General features: G+C 44.6%; 1 protein-coding gene across 4 annotated transcripts in view; it reads right to left on the reverse strand.

The window, feature by feature from the left end:
- Positions 1-14749, reverse strand: part of PDE7A (phosphodiesterase 7A) — a 116824-nt gene that overhangs the window by 35527 nt on the left and 66548 nt on the right. For 3 of the 4 annotated variants that reach the window (XR_011314108.1, XM_069731417.1, XM_069731419.1), the window contains exons 2-3: positions 13794-13854; positions 9033-9116 (exon numbers count right to left, since the gene is read on the reverse strand). Coding sequence is in view for 3 of the 4 variants with exons in the window: in XM_069731417.1 (XP_069587518.1) it covers positions 9033-9116; positions 13794-13854 (145 nt within the window). In the remaining variant the exon portion in view is untranslated. The remainder of the gene's footprint in view (positions 1-9032; positions 9117-13793; positions 13855-14749) is intronic. The other variant, XM_069731418.1, reaches the window with a different exon arrangement.

Genomic DNA, 14749 nt, shown 5'->3' on the forward strand with positions numbered 1-14749 from the left:
CTACCCCTAACACTACCCCTAACCCAACCCTACCCCTAACCCTACCCCTAACCCTACCCCTACCCCTAATTTTAGCCCCAACTGCTGTTCTCCTGCCGACCGGCAGATGGAGACAGATGGCGGGCGCACTGGGCATGCGTCCGCCATGTTCTGCTGCCGGCGGCCAGGAGGAGCAGCAAGAGGATCCAGGGACCTAGGTGAGTATGCTAGGGTCCCCGAATCCCCCTATTTCTCTGTCCTCTGATGTGCGATCACATCAGAGGACAGAGAATTACACTTTACTTTTTTTTTTTTTTTTTTGCGGTCGCCGGTAAACAGTTAATTACCGGCGATCGCAAAACAGGGGTCGGTAATACCGACCCCGATCGTGCTCTTTGGGGTCTCGGCTACCCCCGGCAGCCGAGACCCCAAAGATTCTCCCGGTGCCGGCCGGCGGGCGCACTGCGCATGCGCCCGCCATTTTGAAGATGGTGGCGCCCACCGGGAGACACGAGGAGCATCGGGGGAGCTAGGTGAGTATTGGGGGGCCACCTGGGACCCCTTTTCTCTGTCCTCCGATGTGCGATCACATCGGAGGACAGAGAAATTAAAAAGAGATCGCTTTTTTTTTTTTTTTTTTTGCGATCGCCGGTAAACGGTTAATTACCGGCGATCGCAAATGCGGGGTGGGTTAAAAAAACCCCGAATCTTGTTCTCTGGGGTCTCGGCTACCCTCGGCAGCCGAGACCCCGGAGAAAATCGGCCTCTGGGGGGCGCTATGGACTTTTTCCACAGCGCCGTTAATTAACGGCGCTGTGGTTTAAGTACCCTTAGCGGCCGCCGTTAAAAGGCGTATCGGCGGTCGCTAAGGGGTTAAAGCACACACTCCAATGTTTTGTTTTTTTATTTCAGCAATGGAGTGGTGCTACTAATCTAAGCTCCCTGAGCCTAGGCTTACACTTTCCAGCCGCCATCTTCAGCTCTAACCAATTCCGCTCCGGTCACGTGGCGCCATCTTGTGACCAAAACTTCTGACTGACCAAAGTCAGAGGTAATGGTCACAACCTCTGAATGCAAGTCTATGAGAGCCGTGTTCTGACTTGTTACAGACTTACCGGTACATTGAGCTGTGACTTGTGGAACACAATAGCAAACACTAGGGCGATGCAGCAGGTTACAAACTGCTGGAGACCAACAGGAGACTGACCAGGAACCGCTGCAGACGGCAGCTGGTAAGTATAAGACTAAGAGCAGGGACCTTAGATTAGTAGCACCACTCCTGCGCTGCAATAAAAACAAAAAAAAAAAAAAAAACTTTTATGGAGCCAACATCTTCTAGTGCCCAAATGGTCCTCATGTAAAACGGTGTAATATTCCTCAGTGCTAGGCATCCGGAGCTAAACACATGATACAAAAGGCTCCAATTCATTAAAGAATTATTCCACAGATCTGGACTAAATGGCTTTAAAAAGTCGCAACATTTTTGCGCAACACAGTTGCACAAAAATGTTGTGATTTCTTGATGTTTTTCGCCCGGTTACGCCAAAATGGACAGCTGGGGGTGGGACGGGGGCATGATGCCACAGGTAGGCCAAGTCATGATGAGCTGTGGTGTTCCTTCCTAATGAGGTCTGTGTGTAAGAGTTATGATGTGGGGCACGGAGGCAGTCAGACTCAAAACCCCCCTTCCATCAAGATGGCATAACATTGCCAGTCTAGATGAATACACTAGAGAGGAAAGTCCACTCGCACCAATACAATCCCATGTCCCATACCTCTGCTTGCCTGTTAAAAGGAAACATTTTTTGTTCCAAAAAATCATGCAGGGGCTTTTAACCGCAAATGTGTATACACGGATGTGCCCAGTGAGACAAAAGTCCTGGCTGTGTAAGACCAACAAGCATTTACAACTGAAAAATATAGTTCTGACCGATCACTGTATTTCTCTGAGCCCATGACGGCACCACGGAGAGAGGGGATCCGCCCACCAAGGACAGGAAACCAACAGATAAAAGGCGGTACCTCTCTCCCGCATCAGTTGTTTACTAGAGAACAATGGAAGACTAAGGAACAGAGTCTTGATTTTAGCATTACTTGAAAACTTAATTGAGATACCGCGTGACTATTAGATAATTGGCATAGGGCACTATATTAATGTGCACACCCATAAGTGAAGGGAGGGAATGTACAGGTGCCGTCATGGGCTCAGAGAAATACCGTTATCGGTAAGAGCTATATTTTTCCCTGATGCCCATGACGGCACCACGGAGAGAATTGCAGAGATTGTACATTTAGGGAGGGACCACCACTTCCAGAACCCTTTTACCGAAGGTAAGGTCCGAAGAGGAGATAAGGTCCAATCTATAGTGCTTATACAATGTAGATGGTGAGGACCAGGTAACAGCGCTACATAACTGATCGATTGAAGCTCCGGCCTTCTCCGCCCAAGAGGTTGCTACGCTCTTGTTGAGTGCGCTTTGATATTTCCTGGTACGGGTACCCCACTTGAGTATGACAGGCTGATGGCGCCCGCCCCAAAATGGCATCGCACGCAGGTAGCTGAATCCCAGAACCCCCGGTTTCTCAGCCGGCAGACTGACATTTCGAAGGGAGAAACCGCTGCTCCCCCCTCATCCACAGAGGGACCCCCCTTGGATGCTGCTGCTGCGTTTACCTGGAGAGGTGTCCGCGAACTCCATGCCACCTCTCCTCGCGCACCCGAGAGGCCTACTAGCCCCAGCGGTGGTGCCTCGGGTCACCACACCGGCCGGGGCAGGGGGACCCCCTGCTGCCTGAATCGGACCGATTGGCCCCGGACTCCTACGACGTTCGTCCTCTGTAGGTAAGGACTTCTGTAGGTCTCCCATCAAGGGCAGGAAACCAACTGATGCGGGAGGGAGGTACCGCCTTTTTATCTGTAGGTTTCCTGTCCTTGGTGGGCGGATTCCCTCTCTCCGTGGTGCCGTCATGGGCGTCAGAGAAAACTTGCATACACGCGTTTTGAGCCTATAATCTTCGTCATAGCACTGTAAGGTTGCGTTCACACTGCTTTTTTGCTGCGTTTTCAGAACAGAAACTCTCTTACCTTTTGAATTCCATGTGGTTTTTGCAAAATTACTCTGAAAACTCAGCAGAAAGCTCAGCAAAAAAACTCAATGTGTACAAACCCTAACCATATTGTTTAAAGGCTTAAAAATCGCTATGACTGGAGTGGACGACATAGTGCAGCCCACATCTATTATATGTACCATATAGATAGACCTGGAGAATTCTGCCTGGGCTGCACTCACACAGGAGTTGAGTAGGAGTAGGTCACCTACATACAAAGGCAAGTGCTGTTGATGTGTATTCATACATAGGAATTGGAAGTAGAAATTAGCTGGGTTTTTCCAAAACTGGTGATGTAAAAGGAATCAGGGAGTAGGATCACCCCTCCTAAGTCATCTATATGGGCATGTAGGTCATAGGACGCCGAATAAAGGATACCTTGGTATCAGCGATCCAATGTCTTATCAAAGCTATGAGCCAGAGTCTGATCGATGTGAGAATCTGCCTCCAGGGATTATTATAAATTATAGGGGGTGTTACCAGTGTGAGACATGTAATGACTGACCATTTTCTCTCAATCACACACAGCTCTGCACCAAGATCAGATCACAGTGCGACAGAACTGAACTGTCATTACAAACACCTTTGCAGCTCTCCTCTCATAGTTGTGATCAGACACACCTGTACAGCGCAGCTGACAGCACTAACATTTACCGTATATGCTTTCAACTCCCTACATTTAGTGTAGGTAGATGGGCAGTACAGCTGAGCTGATCGCACTAGGAAAGGAAAGCTGTACGTGTGTTTGTAATGAGACAAAGCGCAGCTTTGCTGTACAGATTCCTGTAATCACAGACAGCTCTGCAGTAAAACCAGGAGAGCTGTCAGTCATTCCATGTCTCACACTGGTAACTCCTCCTTTCATTTACATTAAGCTCTGGAGGCAGATTCTCATGCAGATCTGCACCCATAGATCTTGGATCGCAGCTATGAAGGTATCATTTTATTCACCTTTCTAGGCTCTGTATACCCATATAGATGGCTTAGGAGGGTTGATCTTTCTGAATTTTAAGGCCACTGCAGGAATGACATTAGGAGAGACTTGCATGCTACCTGCTTGGTATTGAGCAGTTTCCTAGAAGATATTCCTGCCTGGCGTCCAGCAGGGCCTCTTCCCACTTGATCAGACAGGAGAGTCTGGGACAACCCTTATAAAATGATCTGCTGCTAATGTTCTGGTGCCGCCTGATGCCTAGAAATCCCTCATCAAGCAGCATGAGGGAGACCTGCACACTATTAGGCACATGGTTTTAATGTTACTGCTGATCAGTGTATAAGATTGGCTGCACGTTTCCTCCAGAATCATTCCTGACCACCATGGGATTTCAGAAGCAGGAATAATCACTGTTTGTAAAAAATAAATAAATAAAATAAAAAAAGCAACTGGCAACCAATGGTTAGGACTGTATTAAGACCTGTAATCTGCATGGCAGCACTAACTTTGCGTGTACATTTTGCTGATCAGGATTTCCAGCCTATATTATTACTGCAGAGCTGCATTCACATTTCTGCATTATACAAAGACAATCTCTCCATATTCCAGGCTGGCCCCATCTCTATACATAAAACTATGTATCTCCACGGTATTCACGGTGGAAAATGAAATGCTAGGTGAAATCCCAAGAAACAATGAAAACCCTATATTAAGGGTCACCAATCTAACCCAAGAAGAGGTGCGAAACCGGCTAAATAAGATTAAAATAGATAAATCTCCGGGTCCGGATGGCATACACCCACGAGTACTAAGAGAACTAAGTAATGTAATAGATAAACCATTATTTCTTATTTTTAGTGACTCTATAGCGACAGGGTCTGTTCCGCAGGACTGGCGCATAGCAAATGTGGTGCCAATATTCAAAAAGGGCTCTAAAAGTGAACCTGGAAATTATAGGCCAGTGAGTCTAACCTCTATTGTTGGTAAAATATTTGAAGGGTTTCTGAGGGATGTTATTCTGGATTATCTCAATGAGAATAACTGTTTAACTCCATATCAGCATGGGTTTATGAGAAATCGCTCCTGTCAAACCAATCTAATCAGTTTTTATGAAGAGGTAAGCTATAGGCTGGACCACGGTGAGTCATTGGACGTGGTATATCTCGATTTTTCCAAAGCGTTTGATACTGTGCCGCACAAGAGGTTGGTACACAAAATGAGAATGCTTGGTCTGGGGGAAAATGTGTGTAAATGGGTTAGTAACTGGCTTAGTGATAGAAAGCAGAGGGTGGTTATAAATGGTATAGTCTCTAACTGGGTCGCTGTGACCAGTGGGGTACCGCAGGGGTCAGTATTGGGACCTGTTCTCTTCAACATATTCATTAATGATCTGGTAGAAGGTTTACACAGTAAAATATCGATATTTGCAGATGATACAAAACTATGTAAAGCAGTTAATACAAGAGAAGATAGTATTCTGCTACAGATGGATCTGGATAAGTTGGAAACTTGGGCTGAAAGGTGGCAGATGAGGTTTAACAATGATAAATGTAAGGTTATACACATGGGAAGAAGGAATCAATGTCACCATTACACACTGAACGGGAAACCACTGGGTAAATCTGACAGGGAGAAGGACTTGGGGATCCTAGTTAATGATAAACTTACCTGGAGCAGCCAGTGCCAGGCAGCAGCTGCCAAGGCAAACAGGATCATGGGGTGCATTAAAAGAGGTCTGGATACACATGATGAGAGCATTATACTGCCTCTGTACAAATCCCTAGTTAGACCGCACATGGAGTACTGTGTCCAGTTTTGGGCACCGGTGCTCAGGAAGGATATAATGGAACTAGAGAGAGTACAAAGGAGGGCAACAAAATTAATAAAGGGGATGGGAGAACTACAATACCCAGATAGATTAGCGAAATTAGGATTATTTAGTCTAGAAAAAAGACGACTGAGGGGCGATCTAATAACCATGTATAAGTATATAAGGGGACAATACAAATATCTCGCTGAGGATCTGTTTGTACCAAGGAAGGTGACGGGCACAAGGGGGCATTCTTTGCGTCTGGAGGAGAGAAGGTTTTTCCACCAACATAGAAGAGGATTCTTCACTGTTAGGGCAGTGAGAATCTGGAATTGCTTGCCTGAGGAGGTGGTGATGGCGAACTCAGTCGAGGGGTTCAAGAGAGGCCTGGATGTCTTCCTGGAGCAGAACAATATTGTATCATACAATTATTAGGTTCTGTAGAAGGACGTAGATCTGGGTATTTATTATGATGGAATATAGGCTGAACTGGATGGACAAATGTCTTTTTTCGGCCTTACTAACTATGTTACTATGTTATAAGAAACAGGAAAACGCTGTTCAGAGGTAGACATATAAGGTGCAAGCTATCGCACGTGTCATCAGAAAATGGTCCATAGTAATATCACAATAGCTTGCTTGTACATTCACTCTGATACGATCAGAAAACAAACATTTTAGAAGCTTAAAATAATATTTGCCAAGAAGTCAATGACAATATGATGGATGCAAGATATTTGTGGTCATGGAGCCCATGTGTTACATGAAGGAGAACAAATGCAACAACGGTGACACCTAGTGGTCAAAGACAGAAGTAATACTTTCAGTAATGGGATATTCCCTATTGAATCCCATCACTCAGGTCATCCCCTACCAGCCCCGCAGGGATGACATCACATCTATCACATGACTGATGCAATCAGTGACCTCAGCGGCCATTCTGGCAAGCATTGCACCTGCCTGCTGTGACCAGCTACCGCTGCAGACGTGACCATCAATAATGTCTGCCGAGGATCCGCATGACTAGGAGAGAACTGCTTATTTGATAGTGAAATACATTTCCTACCCTTAGCCACAAACAACCTTTTTAAAAAGGGAAGTCTGTCGGCGGAAAATGACTGTTCAAACCAAGTACGGGCACTCGGGGCAACCTTGGAGTGGCCAATAATGTAAGTGCACCTTCCCACCTTGTTTTTCCTCTCCCCTCTTCTTGGATAGCTCTATCTTTATAGAGCGAGAGAAGGGTGGAGATAGCTGGATACCAGCAGATGGGAAGGTGCACTGAACTCTGCCCACATTAAGGGTGCACCGAGCACACCTACTTGGTTTAAACACTCATTCTGGGAGTTTCAGTCTGCAATGTTAATTCTGTAATTTCATTTTCAGACCCAGTTCCATAATTACATTGCAGCCTGACTCGGAGCTGATCCAAATCTTTCTTTAGTCGGACTGACTCGCCCGGTAATATAGGCTGGATGTGAGCTTTGTGTTTTTCTTGGGTGCTGCTGTGTATTTGTTTTCTTGTATAATTCAGCTTCTATCCTCCACTCATTTCCTTTGCATATGCTTCTCTCATTGTTACGCTTGCCTATATAGCGCCAGCATATTCTGCAGGGCTTTACAGATACGGTCACTGCTGTCCCCGATGGGGCTCACAATCTAAACTCCCTATCAGTATGTCTGGAGTTTTGGAGGAAACCAAAGAACCCAAAAGAAACTTGAACAAACATGGGGAGAACATACAAACTCCTTGCAGATGTGGTCCTTGGTGGGATTTGAACCCAGCACTTGAAATTTACTGAGCTAAAACATTACTTTTCCCTCTCCCTCTTGATATCTCTAACACTAAAAGAAGGGAGGGAAGAGCAGGCAGAACAGTCCGTGCTGGAGAGCCCTAAAGGATTTGTAACTTCTAAATCATACATGTTGTTCAACCTCCCGTTTCATTCCCTTCATCTTAATTCCTAATTATTCATCCTGCATGTTATTACGCTATCCTCTGCCATCAATCCCAGGTGGCTTCAGCCCAGCATCAGGTAACCAGCTCCAGCCTCTTCTGCCTACAGTGGAGCGAGTGACCATCCTTCCCTCTACATTGTAAGAATAGAGTCAGAATGTGGAACTGTGATCTGATAAAATAAGTGTGTGAAACATTGTTTCTTCAGGAGTGCACTGCTTCTGTCTCTGGTTTCCTTGGTACCATGGAAGGTGGCCTTCTGAAATTTGACAGATCGGACCAGAGGCGAATTTGTGCCGTTTGTGCAAAAGGTGTTCTCTCTTATGCTGTAAGCAGAAGCCGCTTTGCCTTTGTAGCATTGGAGAAGGGTAGAGGACTGAAGCTTCTCGGATTCGATCATCTGGCCAGCTTCAGAGCAGTGTGCACAGGGTCCAAAACATGAAGCCTTCAGAGATAGCGTGCTCCTCGCCTGGGTAACTGGTCACCAAGACCAGAGGGAGACCAGTAAGCTGTACGCTGTTACATTAAAAATGCCCAAATATTGAGAATGCAGAGGATTTTTAACAAGAGGTAAATTGCACGATTTTTAACAAGAGGTAGATTGCAAAGTTGCTTGTTTTTATCAATACTTTGCAATTTTACCCATTTAAAGTGCCCCTGTCAGCAGGATTGTGCACAGTAACCTACAGACCGTGTCCGGTCGGCGCCGTTATTACAATGCTACCTGGTGATGAAATCCATCTTCTGGTTGTGTAATCTGTATTTTCAGTTTTGAGTTAATGATGTGCTCGTGTTTCGGGGCGGCCTGTGGGGGTCTTCATGTGGTGCTCTGATTAGCTATTCATAATACAGACTGCTGACAGGTCACTGATCCCTCACTGACCTGTCCCCTAGTTTACATAATATTATATACCGTATACACATATTGAGAAAACAAAAAAAACATATGTTTGAGGTTATCCTATTAAAAAAATAAAATAAATAAAATCCATTTGAAAATGGCTTTTTTATGCGCCTGCGCAGTACCAGCTATTGGTGATCCGATAGCTAATACTGCGCAGGTGCCAACATCTTGCTATAGAAAGAAGAAAAAAAATGTCCTCTAAAATGGTGCCGACCTGACAATGACTGTAGATTACATCAAAGACTAGAATGCTACTTCAAGTGTGGCAGGGCAGAGAGATCATTAAAGCCGACATTTCAGGTTTAGGCGGAGTATTCTTTTAATGTGATAAATTACTTACAGTGCAAAATACGGAAATCAATGTAAGGATGAGAGCCTCGTCTTTCTGATTCAAAGCCAGCTCTGCTTCTTACTCTGACATCTCCTATAATAAAGATAATAAATGGTTACAGGCGGATCGGGGCGACTCCTGTACATGGCACCCACCCATCAGCATGTTACACAATTCCAACGTTTCCAGACATGCAGCTGCATGCTCCATAGAGTCCGACTATAGCCTGCGCAAACCAGGTCAAAGCATGTGCCAAGCATTCAGATGAGCCTGAACTGCACGCTGCCAGTATAATGGTACGAGGTGCCATTCATTACCACCAGGCCAACAAACGGGAGCGTGTCGGAGTGTACAAGCCTGAGCCCCAGAGATGGCAGCTTTCAGCAGGTCAGCTCATGTGCCCACTAATAAGAAAACATGGCGGATGGTCCCACTAGCAATTACTTACTTGCACTCAGCTGTTTGAAAATTACACAAGAGCCTATCAAAATACCAAAACTCAGTATTAACACATAATAATGGGAAACCAGGAGTCATCCATTGCAGGCCGCCTGTCAAGCTTATTACAGATTCAATCTGACGGCTTTATAAGACAGGAGATCTGTATTACACATGTAATAAACTGACCGCAGGTAAATAAGTGACATGGATGTAATCCTGGAAGCCGGACCCCACATGTACATGAATGTTCAGACAGGACAGAACACGTGTACCAACGCCAATGTGCACGACAGCTCGCTGCAATATACCACAGCGCAAGGTGGAGATCAAAAGATCAGGCATGCTGAAATTCAATATGCCCCATCAGTTTCCCTCTCAAGCCAAATATCAGGCTTCCTCTTACACATTTAATTTGTATAATCAGCTTTTGTTTTTCTGACATTACATTACTTTAAATTCAGCCAGCCAGCAAGGAAGGAATGCTGAGCGATTACAGCTCTGAAGGCTGCAGAAATGTTAATGCAGCTTCTGGTCAGCAAAACAGATTGTAAAATACAGAAAATCATTGCACACACAAGTGGTTTAGTGACCCGTAAAATGGTTGTCAAAAGATCAACAAAGGCTTTAGTGAACGTGCACAAAAATATTTCTGCTAAAAATAAATAAATAAAATGTTTGATTTCAACAGACCCTATACGTTCATTCAGCCGGGATAGTTAACCCAAGTCTTCTCCAGTGACATACATTCTGAATTAAGAGATGGTAAATATACTGGGTGGAGAGGGGTTTGTCACTTTATGATTTTATGGCTACAGCCGGCACCGATATTTTATATATTACTTTAATTTTTATTTATATATTTATATTGTGAGGAAGCTCCGGTGACTGATCATTATTAGGGCGCAGTAAACAGTCACAGAACACAGACAACTATCGCAATGCTCGGACTAGCCGGCGGCTCTCCTGACCCCGAGCCTGACAGCATGTGTTTCTAGGTCTTCGCCTGGCCGCTGGTGCCCTCAGTAATAACTGGTGATCATCAGTGTCTAACATCTGGACCCCAGTAACCAGCTCATCAGACACGGGGGTCCATACATTACACACTGGAGTAAACGGGGAGACCTTGAGGCTTCCAGGAGAACAGCTAAACAGCGAGCCTGAAAACGGGACAAACCTTATGCTTTTACATCTGCTTTGCCATTAAAGGGAATCTGTCACCCCAAAAATCGTATATGAGCTAAGCCCACCGGCATCAGGGGCTTATCTACAGCATTCTGTAATGCTGTAGATAAGCCCCGATGTATCCTGAAAGGTAAGAAAAACAGGCTAGATTATACTCACCCGGGCGGGCGGTCCCGCTGCGGTCCGGGGCCTCCCATCTTCTTATGATGACGTCCTCTTCTTGCTGCAGGCATACTTTGACCTGTTGAGGGCAGAGCAAAGTACTGCAGTGCACAGGCGCCGGGAAAGGTCAGACAGGCCCAGCGCCTGCGCACTGCAGTACTTTGCTCTGCCCTCAACAGGACAAAGTACACCTGCACCGAAGCTGCAGCGTGAAGACAAGAAGAGGACGTCATACTATGAAGATGGGAGGCCCTGGACCGTGACGCCCATCGGACCGGACCGCCCCTGGGTGAGTATAATCTAACCTGTTTTTCTTACCTTTCAGGTTACATCGGGGCTTATCTACAGCATTACAGAATGCTGTAGATAAGCCCTTGATGCCGGTGGCCGCAGCTCATATACAATTTTTGGGGTGACAGATTCCCTTTAAAGGGTTTACCATGTGAAAAGTTATGTCCACAAGATTGGTGATCAGTCGGGATCAGAATACGCAGGACCTTCAACAAATGGCAGAACAGGAAACTTCTCCTTGGTGGAATGGAGGGCAGTGAACATAAGATGAATGGGACAGTGGTCGGATGTCCAACCTGCGGCTTCATTTTGTAATGGAGACAAAAGTTCCCCTTTGGGGATACAAATTCCCCGTTCTGACGATTGGTGCGGGTCTCAGCAGTTGGGACACCCAATGAGTCGCAAGTTAGCACCAATCCAGTGGACAGGTGATACAAAGCCAAGAAAGTAGAGCAAAGACCAGATACAAAGGTATAATAATACAGTACTAGGCATAATGTCAGAACCAGGTATTCACAAAAAATTAACTTAGTTTGTGTCTTTCTGGCAGTAAAAGCTAATTGCGTACGAGTCCTGTCTATAAATCTGTCCATTCTCCCACACCTCCAATAAGTTTCGAAGTGTGACCAATATATCATATATAAAAAGTCCACGCCTTGGTAAGTGTATAATGCCAATAGAAGGGCTAAAAAAAAAAAAATAAATCTGCCAACTTCAGCAGGACAGACCCCACGTGTATAGGTATCGTGGCGTTTGTGAAAATAAGGATCGGACATGTGCATCAGTGAGACCCTTCTTGGAAAGGACAAATCAGGCATGATAGAGTTTATTCATAAATCATATATAAAATATACTAGAACTAATCAGCACATAATGTGGACCTTTTTAAACAAACAAAACCACACACACCAATCAAGTCACAGGCGGGATGTCAACGCTTCTTCGAGGTGAAGACAGACCAGCGGTGGAGAGGCACTGGCAAAGCTAAAGTAATGGGAGATCTATAGGGCAATAAGGAGCTTTTTTCACTATATTGGAGCTAGAGCATGCAGTTTACCTTTAAAAGCACCAGGATCCAAGGTGTAACGTTTCTTCTTGCGGAGAGCGACATGTTAAGCATGCCGAGATGAGGAGACTTGTAAGCCGCAATGCTCCTCTGGGAAATATGGAAAGTGTCTCTTCAGAGAGGAAGAGGACTAGAGCTCTAGTGCCACCTATTGGAAGCAGCGATCCTAAAAGTTAATGTCGACCCTTTAACAAGCCTTGTCACATGATTTGGGATAAAAGCCAAAACCAGAATCTCAATTTGCAGGCACCGTTTTGGGGTACTGCCCCTTATCAGCGCAAAGTGTGAGATCTGGTTTGGCTGGGTGAGTGGAGTCTAGTATTCTTCCTATCTGAAGGGACAATTTGCATATTTGATTTCCCAGAGGAAAAATTGCAAGGCTTGAAAGTCTCCTCACCTTGAGATGGCACTTTCCGCAAGGAGAAATGTTACCCTTTGGATCCTAGTCAGACTCCTCTCACTTAGCCAAACCAGATTTCACACTTTGCACTGACGAGGGGCAGTACCCCAAAACACACAGTGTCTGCAAATAGAGATACTGGTTTTGGCTTTTATCCTAAGTCATGTGACAAGGCTCGTTAAAAGGGGTCACCAATAAGTTTTAGGATTGCTACTGCCAATATGTGGCACTAGAGTTCTAGTCGTTTATAAGTACCAAATCCATTAAAATCTAGGATACAGAAAACTATTGAAGAAAGACTAAAAGGAAATCCTAACACCAAAACTACAAGGCTTGGCTCTTCTGTAAATCCCCTAGACTTCATCAGTTATTGGTCTTTGTGACAACCAAGACTAAAAATCACAAGTGGATCTTTGATACATAAAAAAACACATCAGGAACATCTTATATAGATTATATAACAAGCAATGTGGGAAAAGGAGAGAAGAGCGAAGCCTAAGGAGGAGGAAGGAGAAGGTGAGGTCAAAAGGATCAAGAGACCTACAGCGGTTATTAAAGCCACACACATCTGATATTACATTTATCTCAGAGATCATGTGAGTACATGTATGACAGATCCAACATCCAATGGCTGTAAGCACACACTTTATGCACAACAGTCAGTATTATCTAGCATACCCGTTGAAAAAGCTGTACTCCAAAACGCGCGTCCGGGACTGCCGGGTGAGGTGGGGTCTGCTCCCCTGATTAAATGGCTAAGCGTGCATGATTGAAAGTACTATAGTGGACACTGGGCTATTGTACACAATGATATTGTAACATATATATTTTTTGGCCCATTCCATTTACATGTGCACTTAATGCTTGCATTCCAGGGATGAATGTTGCCACCAGCATTTTATCCGGCGTACCGCCATGTTTCCTCCGCTATATCTCCTTGTTGTTATACACTGCATACAGCATGTATACTTGTATAGCTGTCATTTGTATTGTTAAATACCGTACATTTTGTATTTGATCTTTTATATTGTTTTGGACATCTTTACTCCATTTTTTCTTGGTCCTATGTATCTGGAGTAGTCTATTTGATTGGATACCCGTGAGGTGTTCTGGGAGAGCTGTTGTTGTGTGCTCTCAGCCACAATATATAGTGGTGCTTTGTGATTTCGTATATAAATATTATCTAGCATGCACAACACTGCAGTTCTATACAGGAATATATACTTACCGAGCATACGAATGTACAAAGCAGTTTGGTCAGAGCTGTCATACGAAATAGCCCCACGTCTCTGAAAACAAGACAGACAAGATAACGTTTTAATATCATGCAGAGGTCATCAGAGAAGAAGAAATAAATAATGTTATCAACATCAAGAAAAAAAAAAAGATATAGAAACACATGAAAATGTTACTGTAGCACAGCTGGGAAGCACATGGTTAAATCCCAGCTCTTGAAACAACTGCAGGAGATCAGCGCAAAAAGGGTCTTATCCGGTGGATATTGAAAAAAAATGCACTCAGATTCTACTAACGTAAGTGTATAGATCTAGTGGAGGTATCAGCTGCAGCAGATCCATGGGTCAACAAAGGACCGTATCAGGTAAAATGAAAATGGAGATTTGTGGATGAAGTCCGCGCTGCGGAATATAGGACCAGACTTAGTGAATAAACACCATCTTTTATTTTAAATAAGTGTCCAAGCTCAGATGACTTCTTCCTCAGGACACAACCACATGTATACAGAGATAGGGAGGGATTGTTATTTAAAAAGATCAAAAATTTTAATCTGGCGCCAAAGGAAACCACATGACAAACAGTGTCAGAGTTCACAGAACTGACACATGGTATGACACACGACATGTTGAGAATTTTATCTATTTTTGCACATTAAATTTCTTATTAGTATTCCTATGATTGTAACAACGTTCTCCATTTCACAGATGTGAACAAGAAGAAAAAAAGAAAAGGCAATCCCTCTCTGTATACATGTGGTTGTGTCCTGAGGAGGAAGTCATCTGAACTACGAAACACGTTTAATAAACGCCATCTTTTATTTCAACTACGTCTGGTCCTATATCTTATTCAGCAGAGCGGACTTCATCCACAAATCTCCATGGTCATTAAATCACTGCTCTGCGAGGCCTTGATTAGAAACACCTATAGGGTTTTGCCAAGAATCAGGAG

Source organism: Ranitomeya imitator, chromosome 6 (genome assembly GCF_032444005.1).
Source record: "Ranitomeya imitator isolate aRanImi1 chromosome 6, aRanImi1.pri, whole genome shotgun sequence".
Taxonomy (NCBI): Eukaryota; Metazoa; Chordata; class Amphibia; order Anura; family Dendrobatidae; genus Ranitomeya; species Ranitomeya imitator.